At 42.8% G+C, this 24613-nt stretch overlaps 2 protein-coding genes across 2 annotated transcripts; one reads left to right on the top strand and one right to left on the bottom strand.

Moving 5' to 3' along the window:
* Positions 1 to 10: 10 nt before the first annotated feature.
* On the bottom strand, positions 11 to 12002 carry slc20a1b (solute carrier family 20 member 1b). Its single transcript, XM_047570574.1, has 11 exons — positions 11688 to 12002; positions 9855 to 10564; positions 9447 to 9587; positions 8499 to 8584; positions 8121 to 8217; positions 4376 to 4495; positions 3000 to 3281; positions 2201 to 2840; positions 1904 to 2089; positions 1682 to 1766; positions 11 to 1502 (listed from the first exon to the last, which is right to left on the bottom strand). Exons 2-11 carry the CDS (start codon positions 10195 to 10197, stop codon positions 1347 to 1349), a joined length of 2136 nt encoding a protein of 711 aa, XP_047426530.1. The 5' UTR covers positions 10198 to 10564; positions 11688 to 12002; the 3' UTR covers positions 11 to 1346.
* A 2393-nt stretch (positions 12003 to 14395) lies between these two features.
* stard7 (StAR-related lipid transfer (START) domain containing 7) lies at positions 14396 to 19388 on the top strand. The gene is made up of 8 exons (XM_047569782.1): positions 14396 to 15324; positions 15611 to 15768; positions 15867 to 15916; positions 16173 to 16283; positions 16501 to 16583; positions 16694 to 16793; positions 16892 to 16976; positions 17258 to 19388. Exons 1-8 carry the CDS (start codon positions 14867 to 14869, stop codon positions 17434 to 17436), a joined length of 1224 nt encoding a protein of 407 aa, XP_047425738.1. The 5' UTR covers positions 14396 to 14866; the 3' UTR covers positions 17437 to 19388.
* The last annotated feature ends 5225 nt before the right edge of the window (positions 19389 to 24613 follow it).

The raw sequence follows: 24613 nt of genomic DNA on the forward strand, positions 1-24613 counted from the left end.
AGTAAAAAGCTTGTATTTTCCCATTTTTATTTTCTTTTTTTTTCCATCCACACACACGTGGAGCAGATTATGTTTGATGTGCATTAAAAAAAAAGTCTTTGGTACCTAAAAATAAAACAGTTAAGGCAACTACAGCATCTATAGGTCTGAAATGCATTTAGCACTGCAGCCAAACGACCACGCTCCGGTGGCATGCGACGTATGTCTGCGCTCGTTCAAGCAAGAGAACAGATCAGCTCAAACCAAAACCACCCCGTTAGACAGCTTCCAGCTTTTACACTTCCCGTTCCTCCGCACCTATACTCGCATAGAGGAACGTTGGAGCAACTCAATTGTCTAGGCAGAACAAAACTAGTAATAAAATACTGGAAGTAGCTAGTACAAGGTGAGTTTGAAAAACACAGCTGAAGCAGGCCTAAAGCGTTTTACCATCGAGGATGATGCGATCAAGTTTTAACAGGAGATTTAAGGTTGCGTTTGAGAGCGCGTCGTTGGTCGACTCGAACTGAAACAACTAAATTCAGGCGGGGGGTCTCTGCACCGATCGAGAAGGTAAAGCCTCGGGAGATTCAGATGAGGATCTGATCATCCAACAAATTTGGCCTTTTGTCATTTTATTTTTTCGTCAAGAGTTGTGCTGAATACTCAATACTAATTACGCAGCGTTTCTTATACTGCAGGTCCAGTGTTTACAGTAATTTGGTGACAATTGATCTTGTTCTTTGAAACGATGTTCCCTGTTTAGGGGACACGAGGAAGCCAGATGCAAAACAAAACAATACCAAATACTTGAATATTTGGGGAAACCACAAATACACACCACAACCCGGTTTTTTCGTAGTAAAAATACTGCGTCTGCATCTACGTTACTTTCAGCACGTGTTATGACCAGAGTTACATCTGTAATAGGCTAATACTGCATTTCAATTCTTTATTTCTGTCTAACGTGTAAAAATTAAAACAGCATGGTTGTATATACACAATTGCAGAGTAAAAAAAAATGGAAACATGAGTATTAGAAAGAAATCAGAGTATTTAAGATTAACTCTTTAGAGAATGATGAGATGAAAAAGAAAGTCAGAATAAAGAAATGCAAGCTTCCCGCTGGCCAAAATGGAACAAACAGCAAATTCTAGGTCAAGAATTATACAGCCGAGAACCACAGGCCCATGTCACAAGTCATTTCAAACATTTCTATTTTTTTTTGTTTTTTCCTTTTTCTTCCGAAGTTGTTGGCTTGAGGTAAGCAATATATTTTGGCCATCCAACTTTCTCTCCTTTTCTCTCGTTGCGCACTCGGAGCGGTTTCTTTCTCCTCTCCCCCTGCTCGGGGTGCAGCCGGATGCTCACAGGATGCCGTAGATGAAGATGGCCATGATTGCGGCACTGATCAGACCGGAGATGGGAACGGTCACAAACCAAGCCATGAAGATGTTTCTGAACAGGCGCCAGTCTACTGCCTTTCTTGAGCGCAGCCATCCTACGGCCACAACAGAGCCCACCTGGAAACACGGGGGTTGTCAGAAAAATGCTACTTTAATGCACCTTTTAATTATATGTGAAGTCTGACTGAGGGATCCACATCTGGACCCGACTATTCACTGTATCCTCCCTCACACTAAATGGTCTCTTTCCTTTGGTCTGAGTCAAGTTTCCTGACCACAGTGTTTGACCAGCTTACCTTGCAGTGGGTGGTGGAGACAGGCAGACCAATGTTAGAGGCGACCACGACGGTCAGGGCTGAGGCTAGTTCAATGCTGAAACCGCTGAGGGGGAAAAACAACACAGAATAAGTCTCTCAGGTGGAGGTGTCTGAGCAGTCTGCTGAATCCGCAAACTGGTAAACGTCTGAGGAGGATGCGGTTTGAGCAAACAAGTCGTCTACTGTCTGCGGAGTCTGTACCTTGAGGGGGTGATGGGGGTGAGGTCCTTGCCCATAGTCTGGATCACCCGACGACCCCAAACCCAGAGACCAGCACAGATGCCAACACCGCCGTAGAGGAGCAGCCAAATGGGTGTAGGTGCATTTGAAGTCACAGTGCTTGTTGAGTAAATCAGCCACAGAGCAACCAACGGTCCAATGGCATTACTGGAGAAAAAGGGGAGATTATTTTAACAGTGGAAACGGAAGTGAAAATGTAAACAACAAACTTCCAGAGAACAAAAAGTTTCCATTATCATTACTGAGGAGCGTACGTACCTGACATCATTTCCTCCGTGGGCAAAGGATCCAAAGCAAGCGGTGAGAATTTGAAGGAACTGAAACAGAGTCGAGACTTCTGGCTTATCTGCCTCAAGCCCGTCTTCGTCCAGAGAGCTTTGGCTGCTCCCGGCATCCTCCTTCCCCATCTCCAGCGTCACCTCGCACTCTTCCAGTCCTTCAGGAGTCGTGTGCTCTGCCACGGCGTTGCAGTAGCTGGTGTAGCTGTCCATACGCACCCGCTTCCTTTCCACAGCGCCCGACACCGGGCCCTTGTCTCCCTCCTCGTAGGCGCGGAACTCGCCCTCCTTATGCTTGAAGTCTCCGTGCATGCCGATGATCGCCATAGTGTAAGAGGTGTAGCTGTTGTTGCGGCGGATGGGCCGGTCGCCGCCCTCGCCCATGCAGTCGCCGACCTTGGCCAGGTGGAGCTTGTGCAGCAGGTCCTTGTAGAGTCCGGAGTCCTTGTGGACGGTGTGGTACTGGCTGTAGCCGTTACTTGGTATCTGCGCCGGTCTGTTGTTGAACTGGGCGTGATTGTTGAACTGGACTTGGTTGGGGGCATTTGCAGAGGCGTTGCCGTTTTGGGCTTGCTGGTTGTTGAACTGGTCCTGGCAGTCTGAATTGGCCTGTTTGGGGGCTACAGAAGAAGAAGAAAGTAGCAACATTAACAATCTTTTCAGGATTATCTGTAGAAGTAACGACGACTGATTTATTACAGACAGTTTCCTTCTTAACTATTCCGCCGTCTGCGTTCAACTTGAGATAACAAGCAGGTGTTGTCTCCTGGCACACTTACCGCCATTTGTATTACTGTAATCCGTGTCGTCAGAATCTCCGATGTCAAACGCGACCTTGCGCTCCTTACTAGTGTCGGCATCGCCAGAATCTCCAATGTCAAACGCCACCCTGCGCTCCTCAGGGGCAGCCTGGGGTTGAGCAGGAGCGTTTTGATCGACAGCTGGTGTGGTGGGTGCAGACGTCTCCTTTGCAGTCTGCTTCAGGATTGGACACTGGGCCTCTCTGAGCTCTCTCTTTTCCATTAAGGGGCTCTCAGAAGGGCTGGAAGACTTGATATCTCCTAGGGAGTGAGTAATTGAAGTGAGATATTGCTTGAGTCATGTCCAAGTACACATCACAGTACAGGAGAGAAATCCTAGCGCAGCACATGTGTTTCCTTTCAGCTTAAGCCGGAGGGAGTCACAAGAATTACATAACTGCAGAGTCAAAAAAACCTTTGTCCTACAAATGTAATCTTCCCCCGGGTCAAAAGTGAGCCCCCTCCCCGCGTTCACAGATCAGATAAATGGATCACAAGGAACATATTTACACTACCGCTCGCAGCTTAACTAATAAAAGAATGAGACTCAACATAACCCACGGCTCACATGACATTTGTTTGTGGCTTTAAAGTGAACTAGATATTCAGTGTAAATATTCTCTGTGCGATAATAATAGCGTTCTGACCAGTAAGCCACATTGCATCATCATTGCGAACCGGTCAAGGCTAGAGCCGAAACGGTTTGTCTCTGTCCTCGTTTCCAATGCACTGCAAATGGCATGTCGACGTCTTAAGGCAACCCGGGTTTATTTTAGTCGAGGAGGTAAAGACCAATTAGTGGATCAATATGACCCAATTAGTCGGCTTGTCTCCTGGACGGAGGCTGATCTAGACAGATCATGCCTGGCCAGATGAACCTGCCGTGTCTTATAGGAAACACACCGTCAAAATAAATAAATAAATATATGTATAAGTTTTGACTTTGACATTTTTATATATTTGAATTAATAAGTAGCATGAAAGTCTAAAAAATAATTTAGGAGCCTATGCACTAGTTAGTGTCCATTCTGCACTACAGATGGAGCTAAAATAGATTCATGAATGGCGTCTGTGAATACAGAGGACACTTGGGTTTTTACTCTAATCCAGGATTATAGAACAAAAAACGGGTGACAATATTTTCAGATTATTTTCATTAGAGCAGATCCCTGAGCTCCACGTGCAGGATTAATATGAGCCCTCAGTGTGAACAGGCTGAGGTCACCCACCAGATGCCACATCCGTCATTTGTCAAATGGCTTAAGGGAACAATCATTTGAATAGTCAGAGGACAAACCGTGTCAGGTTTTAAAACTGCGTCATCAGAGTAAATGAAAAACTTAAAAGGGACTTACGTTCAATCTTCTTCTTGAGGCGAGGGCAGACAACAAACCAAACCACAATGCCGGTCAGCAGAGAGCAGCCGAGTGAGATGAGCAGGATGACCCACCAAGGGACCATGGCAAATCCCAGCACTGAAGGATCACCAGGTGCCACGCGGACGCACACAAAGGCAAATAAAAGAAAGGCGGTTTTAAAAAACAGGGCAGCAGGTGCTACCTTTCTAGGTGCACACCACAGAAAATGACATTGGTTTTAAAAGACTACAATCTGGAAATAACATCTAAGCAGATTTAACTGTCATACTGTTACAAAAAAGTGGGCCAAGATCATATTGTATTTGCAAGTCTGTGTGTGGTCATATCAGGACAATGAAGTTTCAGCTGGAGCACATTTTCTCAGTTGAAGTTAAATGGAACCGATGAATGAGAATCCAGGGCTACAACTTCAATGACATCTGGCCATGTGCGCATGTGAACATTACGAGCTTGGCAAAATAGCTGCATTGTGCCACGTAGTTATAAACGGAAAGCATGTGTACCCCTTGATGTGAACAGTTATGCAATGCCCAGTAGGTGAGAGTGCACAAATGTCGCCATGACCCTCAAACGTCCAGCTAAAAACTGCTCGCAGGAAAGTAGCGCCTTAAAAGGAAACTTTCCTTAAGAAAAGGAAAAAAAGACAGTGGGGGTTGTCCAGTGGAGTAGTTTGCTGTAGCAATGAGGGCACTCTCTTGCCAAGACTGCAGTACAGTTGGTGCAGTAGGGGTTGATATGTGCGCAGTGCATGCTGGCAGAAAATAACTATTCAAATTTCCCTGGGGAAAAAGTAATTTTTTTGTGTCTTTCAGACACGATCCAGCAGTGCGGTTAGAAGAAAACAAAAACAATAGCTGCGGAGAATCCCGACACCACTTTTGGCGAGGTGACCTTGGTTATGCAGAATTAAAAAAAACAAAAGAAAACAAACAACAGATCTACTACCATGGGACCGTTTGGGAAGTTTGAGATAAACAGAAGGAAATGAGGGCCAAGGGTAAATGATAAGTGTCTAGGTTGTCGTGTTCATTTGAGGGTAGAGTCCACGGTGCACTCTCTCCACAGAGTCACGCTGCAGCATGAGACTGCAGCGCAGCCGCCCGATGTTTATTCAGTTACGCAATAGGAACTCACTCCCATCAAGACAGAAGAGGCATAGGAGGAAAAACCAGAAGGCGGCTCTGTAACAGCTGAGACTACTGGTTCATGACCGGGGTTCGCCGGCTCACATGTGGCGAGACATCCAGAAACAGGTGTGGGTATAGTCAGCAGAAAACCTCATCACAGTCTAACTTAAAAAAAAAAAAAAATGGGTAAAGTAATCCCTAAGCAACTTTACAAAAAAAGTCAGAATTAAAAGGGCTGAGCCTAGTAGTCTCATTGACTCCCACACAAAGGGCTGAGTTAATTCCACAACCATGCAGTGGGATGAATGAGACTGTACAGGAAATGAAAACCACGGTCAGTGGTCTAAACCCCACCCTAATGTATCCCGTGGCCAGCATTACACAATAACATGGTTTGTTGTTTTTTTCCCCCCCTCACAAGTACTGTAGGTGCAGCTCACCACCGAGCTCAATTACAATGACAGTGTGAGCGGCAATTTATGACTCACTTGGCAAGGAAGCTTTGGGTGTTTGGCCTAACTGTGTACAACTGAATGTAGCGCATTCAAGGAGCATTCGCTTAAGATTAATGGACCCGCCACATTAAGTATCAGCACTGAAGACATCTGCAAGTCCAGCATTCCTGTTGTCTCACAACAAAGAAACAGCCACGACACCAAAGTTGACAATAGCTGCCCCTGGGGACGTCTAAGGTTGTGTTTCATGAGCACTGAGCAGGTTAAAACAAGTCACGTCTGTTGTGAAGCTGCTGGTTGTTTGGCGTCCCTCGAGTAACCAACGCCACAGGATATTTGTTTTTCAGAGGGTAACCCAGGCAGAAAATTTGTGTCCAGCGAAACACATTGAGTTTTATCAATTGACGCAGCAGTAAGGGGGTCAAAATGTACTGTAACTGTGATACTAAGCACGCTGAAGCGCACACTGGAATGCAACAACAAAAATCAGATAAGGGCCGCATGTTAAAAAAAAAAAAAAAAAGGAGGGCAACGTCATGGCGGGAACTCAGTACAAATTCAACATTTGTGGGAAACCCCCCCTAGTATCTCTTGAGACGCCTAAAAGAGATGGACAGTAATTCCATACTGACTTAGGAAGACGTTACTCGTCATATCCAGACGACAAACATTTGCGTAACACTTTAAGAGAGTCGGAACTAGATTATAAATCTGTTTGAGGGTCGACTTTCATTTTTACAATGACGGTGCTGCAGGGAAGTGACAGTAACCGAGTGATTTAAGAGGTGTGAAGAACCCAAGTCACATTAAGCCCCCCCATCTGTAAAAGATTCCCAGCTGACCCTCAAATTCTTTGGCCAAGCGCATGCTAACTTGAGGTCTCTGGCACCGGTGTATATATTCAGTACAGGAATGTGCTGTGGGATGCCTGGTGTCCAATCACACCGCTACGCTAGCATGTAGATCAGGGGAACGCCGAGTCCTAGCACAGGAAACCAAACACACTGTCCTCGGTTTGCTGCAGATACTGCTGCATTGGACTGTATACATCAGCAATAATGAGCTGTTGTTGTCCCGCGTGCCTGACGTGTATAGTATATAACAGAGCATGACTTAACTACAGGGTGTCAAAATATAAAGATAAAAAGTAAATATTATTTTGAATTATCAAAGGATGGTCAGGGAACTAGATGTGGGTTTAGGCTAGACTTATGCTTGTGTTACTAAATCAGGTGAAGTGATAATGACAACAATGAGGTGTGTCCCTATGTCAAACTGGCTCTACTGGCTTGGAGTGTATCTGGTGACAGTTTGTCTGTACCTATTACACACTGAATATATGGATCCTAGTTTGTCAGTGTGAACATAAAAATAAGAAATAAGCCACAGTCTAAATACAACTCCTTTGACAATGCGGTGAGTTTGGTGTGTTTAGTGTAATTCGCACCTTTTAATGAGGTACCTAATTACAGGTCCTCTTTGTACAGTTTGTTTAGGTGTGAGGGTCTTCACACGACTGTACAGAATGTGCCTGACTAAGCAGGGTTACGGACTATGCTGGATCTCCTCTGTGAGTGTGCTGATGTGCATGCACACATCAGCGCACCACATCTGGTCAAACTCTGGCCTGTAGCCGCCATTTAATGGCCCAGGCCAGCTAACATCTTGAACTGTTAGGCCCTGTAGAGAGAAGAAAACAAAGGAGCAAAAGTAGCTCATTTAATAATGAGTGTCAAAACACCGACAAGAATAAACAACTTAACTTCAATTTCTGAGCAGCAATAAAACTACAAAAACAACAGACATATGCAACCATTTCAACAACACCCTCTTTGACTTCTTGTTTCCTCCACCATGTCTGAAGGACATAGACAGTGACGTCAAGAGTTAAGTGAAATGTTATTTCCAGCTCCCTGTTGTGCTCCAGTCTAAAACTTCATTCCGGCTATGACCCACATACAACCACAAGCGAGAGAGGCCCAAAAACATGTTAAAATAAACACAGCTTCTGTAAAAATGGTAAACACAGTCTGGTTCAGTCTGGAATATGTGTGGGCATCCGGCTGTCTGAGGGAGCAGTTTATTTTAAGCTGTGGCTGTGGGCAGGCATGCAGAGCCGAATGAAACAATGATGCTCACCCGGAGCTCCAGTGAACAGGATGGAGAACAGGTTGATTCCCATGGTTATGGCATAGAAGACAGGCAGGGCCTTCAGTCCATTGGGAACAGGATCTTTCTACAGGGACAAAACAGAGCACCAACTCAGAAAAAAACTATTCCAGGACAGTATTAGCCATCAGGTTACCATACAACATGGGCACGATAGTAATCCGAACCCTGTGTGAATAAGGATCCATTTGTAAGGACAGTAATTTGTTCTTGTTGTGCAACACGCACTAGCTCAATTTCACTCTGGGCGTGGACTAGCATAGTGTTGAAATTGTCTTAAGGATATTACCATAAAGTCCTCATTTTACAAAACGAGCACTATCTGCAATCAGATAATTGTCAGCTTACCTTGTGTAAGATGAATGCACGCACAAAGTAGAAGACAAAGCCTGACATTATTCCAGACAAAAGGGGACTCAGGAACCAGGAAGCAACTGAAAATGACATAAATATGGGTCATTATAATTTTGTGGAAATTTAATATCAACAATTATGTCAAAAATGAAAAACATTCTGACTTAATTAAAATTGCATATCCACCTGAGTTAAAAGGGAAAACAATTCCCCTTTGAGGACTAGTTTTTACTTAGAACTTAAGAGACACAATGTTTCACAGAACTTCTTACTCCTTAATCGATTTACCTTCCAGTCAATAGTATACCAGCAATGCAGGTAGGTCAGGTCTAAACAGGAAATCTCAACTCTGATTCTGTCACAGTCTATGCCAGTTTGCCAAATAGACATAATCATTTCCCTGAAAGGTAAATTTTCTTTGGCTATTTTGGCAACATAGTCCTTCTTCTGTTTAATGGAAAGTCACGATGGATCCATTTACACTCAACAGTTCACTCAATATAGGGTGTTACTGGTGTCTCAACTGAATAATTTATGTTATGGTTATTCATTTTTGGTTGTTTCTCTAAAAAAAGGTTTGCAATTACACCAACCTGAAACCCCCAAACAGATACAAGAAACAAATTGTGAAAGTAGGCGTGTTATTCTGCATTCCTGTAACACCATTAGTCAAATGTCTTCCTCATTTGTGCAGTCCATTTCAAAACACCAAAACATTCGCATCTGATGTAATCACTGCTGATTATGCATTGATATAAGATAAACACGGTCATATCTTCATGTGATGTTACTTTAGATCAGAACTGGTCACACCCATTCATGAATTATCAATGCTGGATTATTCGTCCACAGTATTATGATTAACACTGTAGCGCACCAGCCATAACACTCATGATATGCGATTCAGCCAAAGACTTTTCTAGGTCAGAATGTCATCCTTACCAATACGGAGGAGTTCCATCCACTGTACTCCCTGCTGACCTCTTGCAACCAACGAGAAGCCAATAGTAGCACCAACAATGCAGTGTGTTCCAGAAATGGGGAGCTTAAGGAAGGAGGCGGCCAGCTGCCACACAGCAGAACCTACGGAGAACAGATTGATGTCATTAGGCCACATCTTAACATTACCCCAGTACAGCCAAGTATCTTGTCCAACAATAAAAATAATAATAAAAAACACTCCTAACTGAAAATGCAAAGTACAATTATTATTATTACTTGAATGATAACTAACAAGGGACATCACCATATTGTAGTTCTATGGAGAGTGAGACCCACGTGTCTAGTTCTGTCCACAGGGTTCAATGACCGCAGGATTAACCACATGCAAGATAAGCCGCAGATACTCACCAAACATGGCACTGACGGATCCAGCCATCAAGACATGCTCAGAGCCGTTGTATATGCCCACATCAACGATACCCTTGCGGATGGTTTCGCTCACTTTAGCCCCAAGCAGCACCGAGCCCAGAGTCTCAAACACTGTGGCCAGGACGCATGCCTGTCTCAAGGTGACCACTCCAGAGCCCACAGCTGTGCCAAATGAATTAGCAACATCGTTGGCACCCACGGAAAAGGCTAAGATGAAGGCAATGATGAAGCCGACGATCAGCAGCCACATGTAGTCTGTTAGAGCAGTGGGGACCACTGATGTAGCGGCCATCATTATTGTAGTTGCAATTGTTGTAACCATGATTGTAGATTATATAGGATTTGCTTCACAATCTTAAAAGGGAATGAATGCCTGTGAAATAGCTACTTATATAATGCTATTTCTAAACAGCAATATAGTAAATGAGAGGTACTAGGTAAAAATAAATAATAAGCTTTTTTTTAGGCCCACCTGTTTTAAACAGGATTTTATGAGCAGTGCAAATGTGTAAAAAGGTTTACCTAGAATAGAGGAGAAAATAAGTAAGGTAAACCAGAGGTAAGGTGGGGATTTATTGCTATCCTGTAATTATCCTACAATTGTTCCCTTTCTTTGTGGGCTGGGCTATTAGGCAGAGTGAACAGACAGCCATCGTGCAAGTATAACTGCAGAGGAGCAGGGGTACATCCTAGAAAGAGAAAGAAAGAACACAAAAATGCTTGTTTTAATTAAAAGTTTCTTCTCATCCCTCCTCTTCTGTCACGCAGAGGCTCATAAAAAAAGTACACATCAAAAGACACAAAGCAAATGCACGGAAATACGAGCAGGAGTGGTGAACAAGCCAATTTAAAAGGACAACGTGAAAAAGAAGCGTGGAAAGCCGTAAGGCTAAGACCGGAAGGGGAACCTCTATTTGCTGCCTCTCCTATAAAGACACGAGAAGCCATTTTTGGCAAATGGCGCAGGAAGGGCTGCAACGATGTTTCGCCTAAGTCTGTTACTTTCACCCAGACACGTCGCTCATATCACCTGATACCGACATCCGATTCGGCTCAGAAACAGTTACTAGAGTTGCTAGATAAGGAGGGTCGTGATGTGTAAAAGACATTCCCTACGTGTGCACGTGTCGTCATCCATTCATACAGCAGTGTCGCGAGCGCCGTCTGCTCACGCTGCTTCATGGTGCCGTATGGACAGAAACAGCTCGGCTGGTCTGGACATGAGGCTAAGACTTTAATTTGTCTTTGTGTCCTCGTTAATGGCCGCCGAGCACGTTATCCACTCATTCAATCATGTTTGACGTGGGTTTTCGTAAAAGGGAAACGCAACCGGATGTGGCTCCGCTTCGGGAACACCAGCCACAGAAGATGCCGTGCCACGAAGTGACCGGGTGGCTGGCAGCCGTCGTGATGACGGTGTGCGGAGCCGATTTTAACGACCTGACAAATGGTCAATACTGCTAACGTTAGCTTAGCATTAACATAGAGGACAGTTTCCGCCGACCATTAACGTGTTTCGTGTTGCCGAGCAACTGTTCATATGAGCTCACAATCAACGACCATGACAGGGCGTACGTCAAACTAGTTATTTCCCCTCCAAGAAGGAGGTTGTTTTCTTATAATTACACGCTGTGAAGAGATCAACTGAAGTGAATCCATAATTACAATGGCTTCATTGTCACACTGTCTATAGTATTAGCTTCACGCGAACTCGGAACTGTCAGATACGTCTTAATTCACTCGATAAACCCAATGAGCCATATGTTCAGATACAAATGTACAAATTAAATAAAAAGATAAAAAATGACTTACCACACGTTGCAGTTTTTCCTGGAAAGAATAACACCAGCTAGCCAGTAAGCTAATTTGCGCGCGCACGGACCAGTAAGGTATACGATAGCGCGCGCGGGATGATGAAAAATTAAACTGATTATGAAAGATATCCCCCTTCAAAAAGCTGCCTTGCTTAAAAAAAATAAAGTGACGATGTCAAAAAAAAAACAACAACAACAAGACTATCTGATTGTAAAGGAAATAATTTTGCCTCTCTTCAGATCCAAAAACGTCTCAGTTTGAATGAACGCCTCTCTGTCGCGCGTGTGGGGAAGTTGACTGCCGGTAGAGCGGTGATGTGGGGGTGTCGTCTTTTCTTTATTGGACACGCCCTTCATACAACCCCTCCTCCCTATCCTGCTGTCAGAAAGAATCACATGAACAGTGCGTGACTGTGACGAAGTCTTCATCGTTGTTTCTTTTAATATATTCTTCAATGTGCACAAACTTTACAGAAGCATTGGTTCGTCGTGCCTGCTGTATTGTGTTTACGGTGAAGTCCCTCTGTATTCAAATAACAACCTTGAGTATTTCCATTTTTCCACTTTACGCTTCACAAGTCACCGAGACATTAATAGTTGCTTTGCAGATTAAAGTATTAAATAGGCTGCAAAATATGAGAACTTCTACGTTTATCGTTTTTTTATCGATCTATCTATCTATCTATCTATCTATCTATCTATCTATCTATCTATCTATCTATCTATCTATCTATCTATCTACACTTGTTGACACGCAGACCTTAAAATAATCCATTTGCTTCTGCTTTTCTAAATAAAGCGAACTGTCGCGTCTAAACACCCAGTGGCAGCGCTGTTAACTGCATTACTTGTGGCTCATTGAAGTGCACTCGGTCGGAAATGATAACAACATTCATCCTCTAACAAAAGTCGTTTTCTTTGTCCACTAATCTTTTATTGTGATTATCAAGAGAGCATGCTGTATGGAGGAAGTGCTCAGTAAGCACAGCAAAATATGTTGGGTTGTTTAATACGAGCATGACAACAACGAAGAGGGGAAAACAATGAGACTTCACCAAACCACATGTAGTAAACAGGGCACATTTGTACAGGGGACAATGCCGTGACCTATGCAGCACATATACATGTTACTACGAGCTCACTGTCCCATTGTCTCTCCCTCTTTGACGTCACTTCTTTGAGGATAGTGGAAAATTTTCGCCGTCCCGGTTTATTGGGAAACATTGTTATAGACCCTGATAATTACGGTTATTGTACTATCACGTGAAGGCAACATTTCAGAAAAAATGGGAGTGGCAATTCGACGTATTTCGGAATTTCTTACTACAGTCATTTCCAGAACCAAAACTGCAACATTTAAAGATATAATTTCTTTAACTCCCACGCCCAGCAGTGATTATGAGTGTTCTAGTTGAATCCTTTGACAACAAAGTGTTACTCCATAAAAAAAAAGACAAGAAACGTAGTTTATATTTGGCTGCTTTAGAGATAAACTTTGACAAAGCACATGGTGTGCCTTCAACCAGTAAAAAATAAATAAATAAATAAATAAATAAATAAATAAATAAATATATAGTCTTATGATCTTATGATAGAAACGGCTATCATGAGCAACAAACACATGATTTCAAATGAAATGTGATGAACGGGATATGACCCTAAATTAATAATTCCCTTCTGATTAGTACTACTTTATAAATACTTCGATAAAGACACATGCTGTGTTCATAATTAGGTAATTTCGTTGCATCTGGTAATTTTCCTTACATCTGAGAACAGTCTCCTTTACACCTATTTATTGTATATTGTATGTATGCTTTGCGCATAATGACTGAATATATGGCTCAGTGTGACAGGGTGAATACATGTTGGCTATTACAGAGCGTTCTGAATAAGTTCATTGAATACATGTCCGAGCTAAATCCTACTGTGTACTTACTTTTCAGTTTAATTTTTAACTATCAACCATCGACTATATGTACTAGCCTTCAACTGAGAACTCAGATGAGTCAGTTACCCAAGGTTCTAGATGTAGGTCCAGATACACACGTTTTCTCCATAGTTGTTAAACGGCGCCATCTGGCGTCACATTACTCTAATTACACGTTGAGTTTATTTGGGGCTTCTTTTTCTGCCTTTTTCTTTATATCGACTCCAAAGATAATCAGTTTATGAAAGATAAACTGATTATCATTACTAGAGACTAGAGAACTAGAGATTGCTCAAGTCACGGGCAAACATGCATTATTCCAACCAACACGTTTGTTTTTACACTAAAATGGAACATGCCATTTTGTGTAAAATGTCCAAAATGTCCATATCAAATACACGTGTTAGCAAGTTAAGTAACTTGCTGACTTTAAACCGCACCACTGGAGGGCGTAGGTGTCAACTTCCGTAAGTGTGATGTCTCTTGTCAGCAGGCGCCGACCCTGGAGTACATTTGACATTGACATTTTCTTGATAAACAAACGCAGCTCGTTGGAGCAGCAGCGACAGATAATCTGATCCCAGTTCAGCGAGGAGACTGGGGGGAGGAGACGGCGGAGGGTGGTTGAGACATAAATGTGGACACACATACATGCTGGCGCATGAGCTGATAAAGTTAAGACGGGCTTTCATTCGGACCAATCAGAACCAACCCGGAATAACAGGCGTCCAATAAACAGCCGAGTTAGGGCTGGAGGGGCGGAGTTTAGGGGTGGGCGTGTGGAACACAGGAGGAAGAGGAGGTCAAAGCCTGAGCAGCAGTTTGCAAAACGTGAGGCTGGTTGTTTCCTGGGTAGGCACGCAGGTAGACAAAGACGGAATATAATGATACAGTGCACCGTGTAGGGTTGGTATTCAGAAGTAAAGGCGTTGTTGTTGTTGTTGTGATGTACGTTAGTCTGTCCACGTCGCATCCGTAGGCAGGTAAGAGACGACAGCAGCTAATGCTAACGACAACTCTCGCGTGTTCTTAGACAGCTTGTCAGCTATCATTACAAGCAGAATAAAGTTATGACTTTTGCGAAGTAAACGTGAACTTAATTAATGATACAGAGGTGATGCGTTGTGTTTCTTCGCGTAGCATTAGCTTTGGCTGCGGAGCTCGTTAGCTAACATTGCTGCTGCACATTGGTGCTGCCTCTGGCTTTTTTTTTGTCTTTGGGAACTTGTGTCACGGTCACAGTTGTCATGCTTCACTCGGTGCCCCGCCGTCCGATCTGTGAGATCGGCGTAAACACAATGAGACTCAGCAGCAGGTCGTTCAGACGGCCCGTGGCCGTGGAGGAGGGCTGGAGGCAGCTTGAGAGGGTGCCGTGGCTGGGCAGGAACGTGGGCCTGCTGCTGTCTTGGCTCCAAAGGGCAGGTGTGGGTGCCAGTGAGGCCGCTGGATCTGGTAGAAAGAAGAAGGGCTTGCTCTCCATATTTGCGGACCACTGCAGCTTTGTGACCGGCCAGAGGCTCCGACGTGCTTGCCAGATAGGCGAGCTCTACTCCAACCTGTACTCCGAGCGAACCAGGAGGACCCTGGTGGGCAGCATATGGCGCAGGTTTCAGAGCAAGCACGCCCCCACTGGGAAACTTGTGGCGGCTCTGGCTGGTGTCTTCATGTGGGACAATGAGAAGATTCAAGATGAGGAAATACGCAGGTCTGAAATATTTCTTTTGCTGTTAAATACAAGTGTGTTACTGCATGGACATACAGTTGGGTGACAAGTTACAGCGAAATAAAGAAATCATTCCACTACTAAATGAAGTAATGTGGTGGAGGAATGGTCCTCAACCCTCTAGAGTTTTTGTGTATCAGGGCTTACTCCCACTAATCTGTCACCCATTTGTATATGCATTGCAGCATTTCATATTGATTTGACTATAATCTGTAATAGAAGCGGTGCATTATACTAAACCTGTCCTGTTATTTGCATCTCATGGAAGGTGTGGGCTTGAGCTACAGGCTCTGGATGCCGTAAAGCGTCTCAGCACATCTACGACGAACGTGGCCGGACATCAGGACTGGGAAACTGTGATAGAGAAAAAGGACTTCAGAGTGTGGAAGCGGCCTATTCCTAACAGTCACCTATACGAATACAGAGGTGAGTGAACTTGCAGCCTCGCACGTGTACCTGACTCCGCGTTAAGGAGACATGAGGCCACTCTCTAAGCAACCGCCTTGCTTGTGTTTTACTTGCAGTGTTGGGCTCTTACAACGATGTCACACCAAGACAGTTCTTCAATGTACAGGTAAAGATTTGTTACGTGCAGCTTCTACACTATGTCAGTTTCAGTCGGTGAATCAATGAAGTGAAACCTTAGGATTTTTTTGTATTACTGACAAATATAAATAGAACTGAAATTGCACTGAAACACATAGATGCAGCACACAGTGAATCAAATACATTCATAACAGACTTGTTCTGTTCTGTGTTGTGTTTATACGATTTGTGTGCAGCCCTAACACTCAGTGCTATTATTATCTCTGCCCTGCCCTTTCCCCCAGTTGGACACAGAGTACAGAAAGAAGTGGGATTCTCTGGTTATCAAGCTTGAAGTTGTGGACAGAGATGCCAATACAGGCTCTGAAGTTGTGCACTGGGCTACACACTTTCCTGTGAGTTGCCCATTTATTTATTTATTTTTGTTTGTTTTTAACCTAAAGGTTATTTGCACTAGTATGTGTGTAAGGGGACACCTTTTCTTTCTTTGGTTGCACAAGCAAAGTGTGATGACCTTGGTTTATTATTTGGTCAAAAGCAGCTAGAGGTTAAGTACAGTTATCAGTTTGTGTTTTAAACTGTAATTTAATCTTGTTTAATATGCCTTCACAGTATCCCATGTATTCGAGGGACTATGTGTACGTGCGCCGCTATGATGTTGACGTAAACAACAACTTGATGATCCTGATATCCAGGTGGGGCTTAAAAAAAATTTGTGAAGTCAAGTATAATTTTGCTGCATGTAAGCAAACTATATTTTGCCTGTATTATTTTTATCTCATGTGTTTGTTGTTCTGTTGGGTAGAGCTGTGCAGCATCCTAGAGTCCCAGAGACTCAGGAATTCGTCAGAGTCCATTCATACCAGTCCAAGATGGTCATCCGCCCTCACAAGTCCTTTGACGAGGTTTGTGGTGAATATAATGCAACTTAAATGGTTTAACTTTTGTCTACAGGTCTGTGTTTTGAAGCCATCAAGTTTATTTTTGGTGTTTTTCTTCACAGAATGGATTTGATTACCTGCTGACCTACAGTGACGACCCTCAAACTGTCTTTCCCCGGTACTGTGTGAGCTGGATGGTGTCTAGTGGTGAGCTTTTCTTATTGGTCAAAACACGAATTAAAGCTGCAATAATGTTTATTTTAATCATTGTATTATGTTGTTGATTAATTAGCCAAAATACCACAAATATACCATGTATTTAGTTTGTAATTATACTGAACGTCAGCAAATGTTTTGCATACATTCAGATTTTTTTGTGTTTTTATGCCCAATATGAAATGTATTTCTTTCCACACATACATTTACACACGTACTGTTTTTCACAGAGTGTGTACATTGAAACCATCTCCCATCTTAATACTTGTCAGGTATGCCAGACTTTTTGGAGAAGCTGCATGCTGCAGCCTTGCGGGCCAAGAACTTGGAAGTGGGTGTCCACGACTACACAGGTGTCATCAAATCCAGCGACACCAACCGGCAGCCGAGCCAGGAGCGCCTCACTGGAGACAAATCACATACAGGTGGTCCTGGGCAGATCTACGCTTGAGGAGGATGTTTTCTCACTAAAGGCTTTTGCTGGTGTGTTTTCACTTGCACTTCAGTCTGAATCAAACCCTCCAACCCCAACTTGATGAGTACTTTACACGAACTGAAAATGAAGGTTGCAACCTGCATTAAAGGTCCTCTGTATACTTGGTGGTAGAGAAGAACAACGGACTGTGTGGGTGACAGCATTACTTACTGGGAGAAGTTGTTGTTATGGAAATTGTCATCTACACTGTTGGTCTTGGCACAGTTTTTTTTTTTTTTTTGTTTCGTAGCCAGCCAATGCCACATGACAATTTTTGTCCCCCTCTTTGGTAACGATGTATATCTTACAAATATTATTAAGGGTTGAGCCAAATGTCCTAACTGTAGAGATACTTTTGCCAAAGCACTGTTCCTCTCATATTTATGTTCTATGGCTTTCTATCTTTTTTTCTGACAAAAGTTTCACTGTAAATCCTGTTTGGACTGCCAGCGGCCGTGTGGCCGTTAGTGCGTCTGTTGTGATCTCGGCGATAATGTTGTGGAAAGAGTTTTGCAGCATTTCATGGTATCTATGGCTGTCTTCTGGTGGACATTGTGACTGAAGTATAACGTTTTCTCAAATGTACGTACTGACAAATGAACAACTGAGGCCTCTACAGGGACCTTTATTTTCTCTTTGAATGCAGAATGATTGGACAGGATTTAAAAAAAAAACGTTAAATTTACGCCACAAAAAAACTATTTCTGCTTTGTTTATGTCATTGATTTGCTGTTAACACCGTTTAGGTTTCACAGTGTGCGTCACACTATGTTTTTGAGTGTCTGAAGCTGCCAGCCTTCTAAAGATAAACCAGTCCTTCAGCGTTAGGGCATAGTGTCTTATAACAACCACGTAAATCCTCAGAAACAATGGTACTAATGTGCTTCTAGCAGAGCAGTCGTACATTGAGATGTTACACTGAACCAGTGCCCTTTAGGGTCACACGGGACACTTGTGCCACATCAAAGTCTATTTGCATTTCAAACGAATTTGTCCCATTTCAACTCGGATTGTTTTGTTTGTCAGTATTATTTGCACTCTCGAGCTGTGGGTGTTTTCTGTTTGTTACTGTAGATCTTGTACATTCATAAGACCTGGCTTCTGGTCATCTCTGTTCCTGCGTCACGCTATGTAACATTGTGATTCTCAAGTTTTTGTTAAAGTGAGTCCTACTGAAACTCCACAGATTTCCTCCATCGAAGTCACCCTTCTAATCAACTCAATATAGGTGCAAGAGGTGTTTTTGAATGTACACGGAGCATCACCTATTGTGGAATAAAACGTCGCCTATTGAAGTTCACTGTTTACAGCCTGACAGACTGGCACAGCTATCCTAAAACCCTTTTTGTGTTAAACCGACTCTCATCTCGTGCTAAATCGATTTAATGTCATCATTTCTGTAGGTGGGAACATCTGAGCAAGTCAACTGTTCAAAAAAAAAAAATGCATGCTTCCAATTTTTTTGAATGAGGTCCATATGTGACTATTAGTTCATCCTGCTTTGTCAAAAAAAATGTACAGTTGTATGAAGAAGTATTTCCTGCTTTTTTTAAAAAAAACAAAATGGCAGTGTAAAATATGAGATACATGTGATTTGTTGAAAACATGATGGAGGAAGTGAAATGCTTCATATTCAAAAGTCCAAGGTAAACAAACGTTATTAAATGTTTGCTAACGTTAATTTTGTGTGCGAATGTAACATTTTACTTGTAGACACCTGCGCACCACCTGCAGCAGTGGTCTGAATGAGGTTGCATAAAGAGTTCTTTCGGGAGCCAGTGTAACATCTGTTGTGGTCAGCGACCATGTGTAAATTGTGTTAAGAACAGAAAAGAAGGGTTGTGTGGATATGAAGTGGTGCACTTTGTAACTAATGTGATTTTGGAAGGGAAACTAATCGGATCAAATAAACAGATCTTCATGCGCAACATGACTGAAGGGAGCTCTTGGTTTTCACCCCGTCTTGCGAGAGGAAAAAGGTGATTAGCTCTGGTTTATGCAAAACAGCCTCTGTAGTCCAGTCTAATGGGATCATCTGAAAATCCCATGTTAGAGTTTGTGTGTGTTTGTGTGTTTTGTGTGTGGTCTCTCAGAGTCTGATGATGTGAGAATAGAGAGATATTATGACTGCTTTTTTTTTACCACATAAAAAAAATCAAATGGGATGTAATTGTACTAAATAAGCATGTTTCCTTATGGTCTGATGAGGTTATTTTAACACATTTTAGTATAAAACGTCCAGATCCTGTGATTTGCATAAGGAATTAAGGCATATTCTGACCATATTAATTAATATTTAATCTTAATACTATGTTAATTAATAAGTCTAAATTGTCCATAGGTGTGGGTGTGAGGATGGATGGATTGTCTGTCTCCGTGTTAGCACCGTGATGGACTCCTGACCTGTTCAGCGTGTGACCCGCCTCTTGTCCAGTGCCAGCAGGGAAGGGCTCCACTAACACCCTGTGACTCTGAGAGATGAAGCGAGACCGATGGACGTAAACCACATATTACCCGTCTGGGCATAAGGTCAGTGACTGGCTTCGCGGTTTACTTAAAGCACTGCTTAGTTGATCAGCTTGGGGACGAGCTTAGCTCCACTATGTCTCAAGTCCATGCTTTACTCGGTCTATTAATACATCATCACCGTACACAGTTTTAACTGTTAATAAGCAACATTGTTTAGGTGATGTACTAGTGTATGCAGCAAACTTTATGAATCAATGACACGACATTTAAATAATTCGAGCTAAGAGTGGCACCTGCATTTTATTGTACATTTCATAGTGCGGGGAGATTAGCAGCATTCACAGAATCGTTCATACTGTCTTCGCTATATTTGTTCTCCCCTCTCATGTGAACATCAGCTCTGATGTGTATGTCCAGTGATTTGGCTTTACAGTAATTCTTTAGTAATTCTTCTGCCTGTGGCTTTATTTAACGTTGTATTTTAAAATGTGCTTCGGTGCTTCACTGGGCGTCATGTGTGGCTTATCTTCTGCACATTTAAACTCCGGTTCACTCTGACCGGAGAAACTCATGTAGGCCTTTTCCCTGAAGACCGTTTGACATGTCCAACAAGTAAAGCTGTAAGTAATAAAATCAGTGATGTCTTAATTTAATCCTGCGATGGTCGAATTAGATCCCTGGGTTTCTGGGTCCAGCATCGTGTTGCTGTCATGGCTTCTTGAGACATCCGAGTAGAATGTTTTAATGTCCTTGGCAACACCCACACTTTTATTTTTAGTATTTATAACTGCAGTGATAACAGAGAAGGTGTGAGCAGCACACCACCTCATCCATGGTGAGAGTGCATTTTTATAGAATAAAGATTGAACCAATCACGTCAAAGTCTGCCGCATATATATGAAAAGACTGCGCTTTTTAATGGGTGTTTCTTTCTGGGAATATTTAGGATATCACGAATGCATCAATAAATATCTCCCCAGGATAGATGTCCTTACTCTGTACAACATAAAGCAAAGACGTTGGTGTACTTGATTTCTGCAATGGTCTTGAGGACAACATTTGTAGAAAATGTTTTCAAATTTTAAAAAAATGGAAAAAATGAGATTCATGAAGGAAGCAGGAGTCTTGTTTTCACGTGCAAAATTTATTGGTCAGTTTTGATCGAACAACCTAAAATAAGTCGCTGAGCCGCGGTGTAGAAACCAGACTAACAGAATTTGATCATCATGTCAAGAACATAAAGTGAGTCTCGCACACGGCGGCTTGTGTGTTCGACATTGTGCAGCGTCTCATGGTTTGATTTACAGATCTGTGACACATCCACTGTCCTCACAGACGACACATTGTTTTAATATATGTCCCCCACCGGCGGACATTACCGCATGTAGTTAAAAGCAACCGAACACTTACTGTAATCGATCGTTTCCACAAATCTGCCATATTTAGGCCATCCAGCCTGCAAAAAAATGACAGATTTATCTATATGCTGTGAACCATTCAAGACCCTGTTTCATTCTCTCTCTTATGAAAAATTACACACAAGATGTTTAGATGGTTTTTATTGGTCCCTAGAGAACATTATAATACAGAGCAACATGAAAAGAATAAATCTGGAAAGTCTCTCATGATAATTAAAATGACCTTTTTGTGTCTTTGGGAAACACACCATCTCCAAATGTTAACTTTTATTTCATTTACACATTTATATATGTTTAAAAAAACAATCCATAAACTTGAATTCTGAGTTTATGGAAATATGAAGCTTTGTAGTTGGAAACAGAAGGCAGATAATGCTCACAAGCCTCCAAGGTGCTTGGCACAACCATGGACAGAAGATGCACTGCATGGTTAGATCAAGCACAATGGGGTCCTGGGCAAAGACAAAAAGAATCCAACATAAATCCCACGAGTCCAACTCCGCATAAAGCATCCAAGAAACCTGAAATCCTGTTAAATTGGTCTATGAATAAACGTTAAGTAAGAGGAACGCATCCCATTGTCTTTAACTTTTTGCCAGTTTTGAGCATTTTCAGTTCAGCAGCATCCGCAATGCAAAAACCGAAGAAGTCCGAAAGGTATGCGGGGAAGGATCCGACTGTTGGTCGCACAGCGATTAGTAAAGAACTGTAACAGGTTGAAGTCAAGAACATCTGAATAAAAAATAAAAAGATTAGTCATAGGTCGTGCTCACTGCGGAAAAAAAGGGCTACACCCTTCCTGCGCACAAACTGCGTCAAACCCCACCCTCTCGCCCGTCACGTCCGACGCCAACAGACACGACTCGAAATAAAAAAAATAAAAATAAAATTCTACCACTATTTTATCATCCAAATAGTCAACATTTTCAAGAAAAGGTTTACTCTGGCTCTTGGAATTGGGGCTTGATCAAATTAGTTTTCCCATCAGTCCAGTGGTCAAGTGATCAATGGAAACAGAGTTTAGGTAATTCAGCGATGATCTTGTTAAGAACTGCAGCGTCTCATGGAGTCCAGTCCTTGACATTTTGCTAGTAATTGACCGAAAATAAAGCCTCGTTGGCCAGAGACACCAATGGACTCAAGAATTATAGTTGTAGCTCTGTCGCTGTGGTCCACCTGAGGACATTTGTCATCTTCTCACAGCAGAGACACGACCACTACCGAGACTTTAGTCCTAACTGCGTTAACGGTCACTGAGTGCAATGTCAAACGTCGCGATACCATCAGGCTAAGAGAGCTGTCTCACCAAAAGGTTTGACAATCTTGTTACCTTCTCTCGTGTGTCTTTTCAGCTCCCCGGGGATGTCTCACTAAAATGAGAAGGCATGGCGACGGTAATCAACTTAGAGCTGAAACAACTAAACCACTTTGCGTGATGAAATTACGCCATAATGCATATTAATGCGCCAAAGAGAAACCCTACATTTGTAGTAGTGACCAAATGGCATGAAAATGGGAGTCGTTGCAGTGGGGGGGGGGGAATGGTAGGCGGTGGCAGTGAAACAGACTTCTGTTTTCGGAACAATGAGGATGTTTCAATGGGATGGAGAGTGGCCGGTGGAATGGCGGGATGGTTTTTATGCGCAGATGATTGTGATACATTATTTTTGCCTTCTTACCTTGTCCTTTGGCGTCTCCTCAATCACATCACAGTCGGGATCTTTCGGAAGTTGCCGTCAAGTCATTTATAAATCTCTATGAATTCTAAGCATAGTTTTAAAATCTGACTTAAGAAGAATTTAAATCAAATCAAAAAAATTACACCAAATGTTCTTCAGACTAAAGGTCACAGCGACCAATCTGAGAAGCTATCACTGAAACGTCTTAACTTACTTTGTGTTTTAGTGACAACTTCCAGCTGCTTTCTTTGGAAAGTTCTACCCGTGTTGTCTTTTTCAAGGAACCCACCTTCGCGTCCGCTGGCCCCGGTGTCGATGTAGGCGGCTGAGAGGCGGCGAAGACGACTGGGCTCCCTCAGCTGTGTCTTGGGGTCTTCCAGCTTGCTCTACTGGAGACAGACTGTCCTGACTGCGTCCTCAGCACCCTTCAAGTCCCCATCTCCTGCCCCTCCTTCAAGCTAGGAGGGGTTGGTGATGTTCTCTTGGGATAGGTGCACTGGCAAGGAGGACTTGGTCAGGCTGGGATTGGACGTGGGTTGGGGAGTTTTGGGGGGGCCGCCGGTTCCGCATTTCATAAATATTAATACAGAGTCCTCCCTCTCCAAATGGGTAGATCCTTTAATTTTGTTAGAGGGGGAAGTGCTTTATTCACTTAATGGCTTTTATTAGTGCCCAGTCTTCAACTCTTTCATTAGCTAAAGTGCTGCTATAATTTACAGGGTAAAAGGGGGTGGGGAAGAGGCAGTGTCTGACAGGGTTGATCCTGCTGCTGCTGCTGTACAAGCAGACATTACCCTCAACCACTGCAGCTTTTACTAAAAATCTGCTATTTGCTTCGAGGGAACTGTAAGTTTGTAACATCAAATATCAATACACTCAATAGCCTCCATTTAAAACCATTACAGTGTTGTTCTCACTTGCTCAGTGGCTTTCTATTTATGTATTATCTTGAATATTTGTACCAAAAGTTGGTAAGGACTGGAGCAATAATCATTTGACAATATATATCAACCATCAAATGGCTCGTTAAATGCAAGAAAAGAAAAATGTGTCGTCGTGGGAAGTGGTTTGCTGCAGGACCGCACATTTAATTTCGTTCATAAGGGGTTAAGATCATTTTCCCTGTCAAATGATTTTATATTCTCTTAGCAAATGCAAATAAACAAAACGTTCAAATTGCATTTCTGCAGGCAACAGTTGTATCACTCAGAAGAACATGTCAGAATCTCTACGTTATCCTGTAACTGTTCAATGCAGCAACTACAAATGTCACTACAGCTTTTCAGCATATTAAACGCACTTGGAAACAGCTACACATGCACAAAATAAGCTAAATCTTCAATAGATTTTATGTTTCCAATGTCTAGGCTGGCTCTATCATAATATTCTGAGTATCCACTGGCGACGTCCTCTGCAATCCGCAATCACAAACCGCTATCGAGACACAAAATGGCCGCTTCACCGCATGCCGGTTGCAACATACCGACATTTGATAAAGCTAGCTTTCCAGACGCGCAACCCTACGTTGGAAAAACCGCTCTTTATCTTTTGCTCTGCAGTCTTGTTACTTGTGAACAGCTGGCATCT

The sequence above is a fragment of the Mugil cephalus genome, chromosome 19, assembly GCF_022458985.1.
Source record: "Mugil cephalus isolate CIBA_MC_2020 chromosome 19, CIBA_Mcephalus_1.1, whole genome shotgun sequence".
Classification (NCBI taxonomy): domain Eukaryota; kingdom Metazoa; phylum Chordata; class Actinopteri; order Mugiliformes; family Mugilidae; genus Mugil; species Mugil cephalus.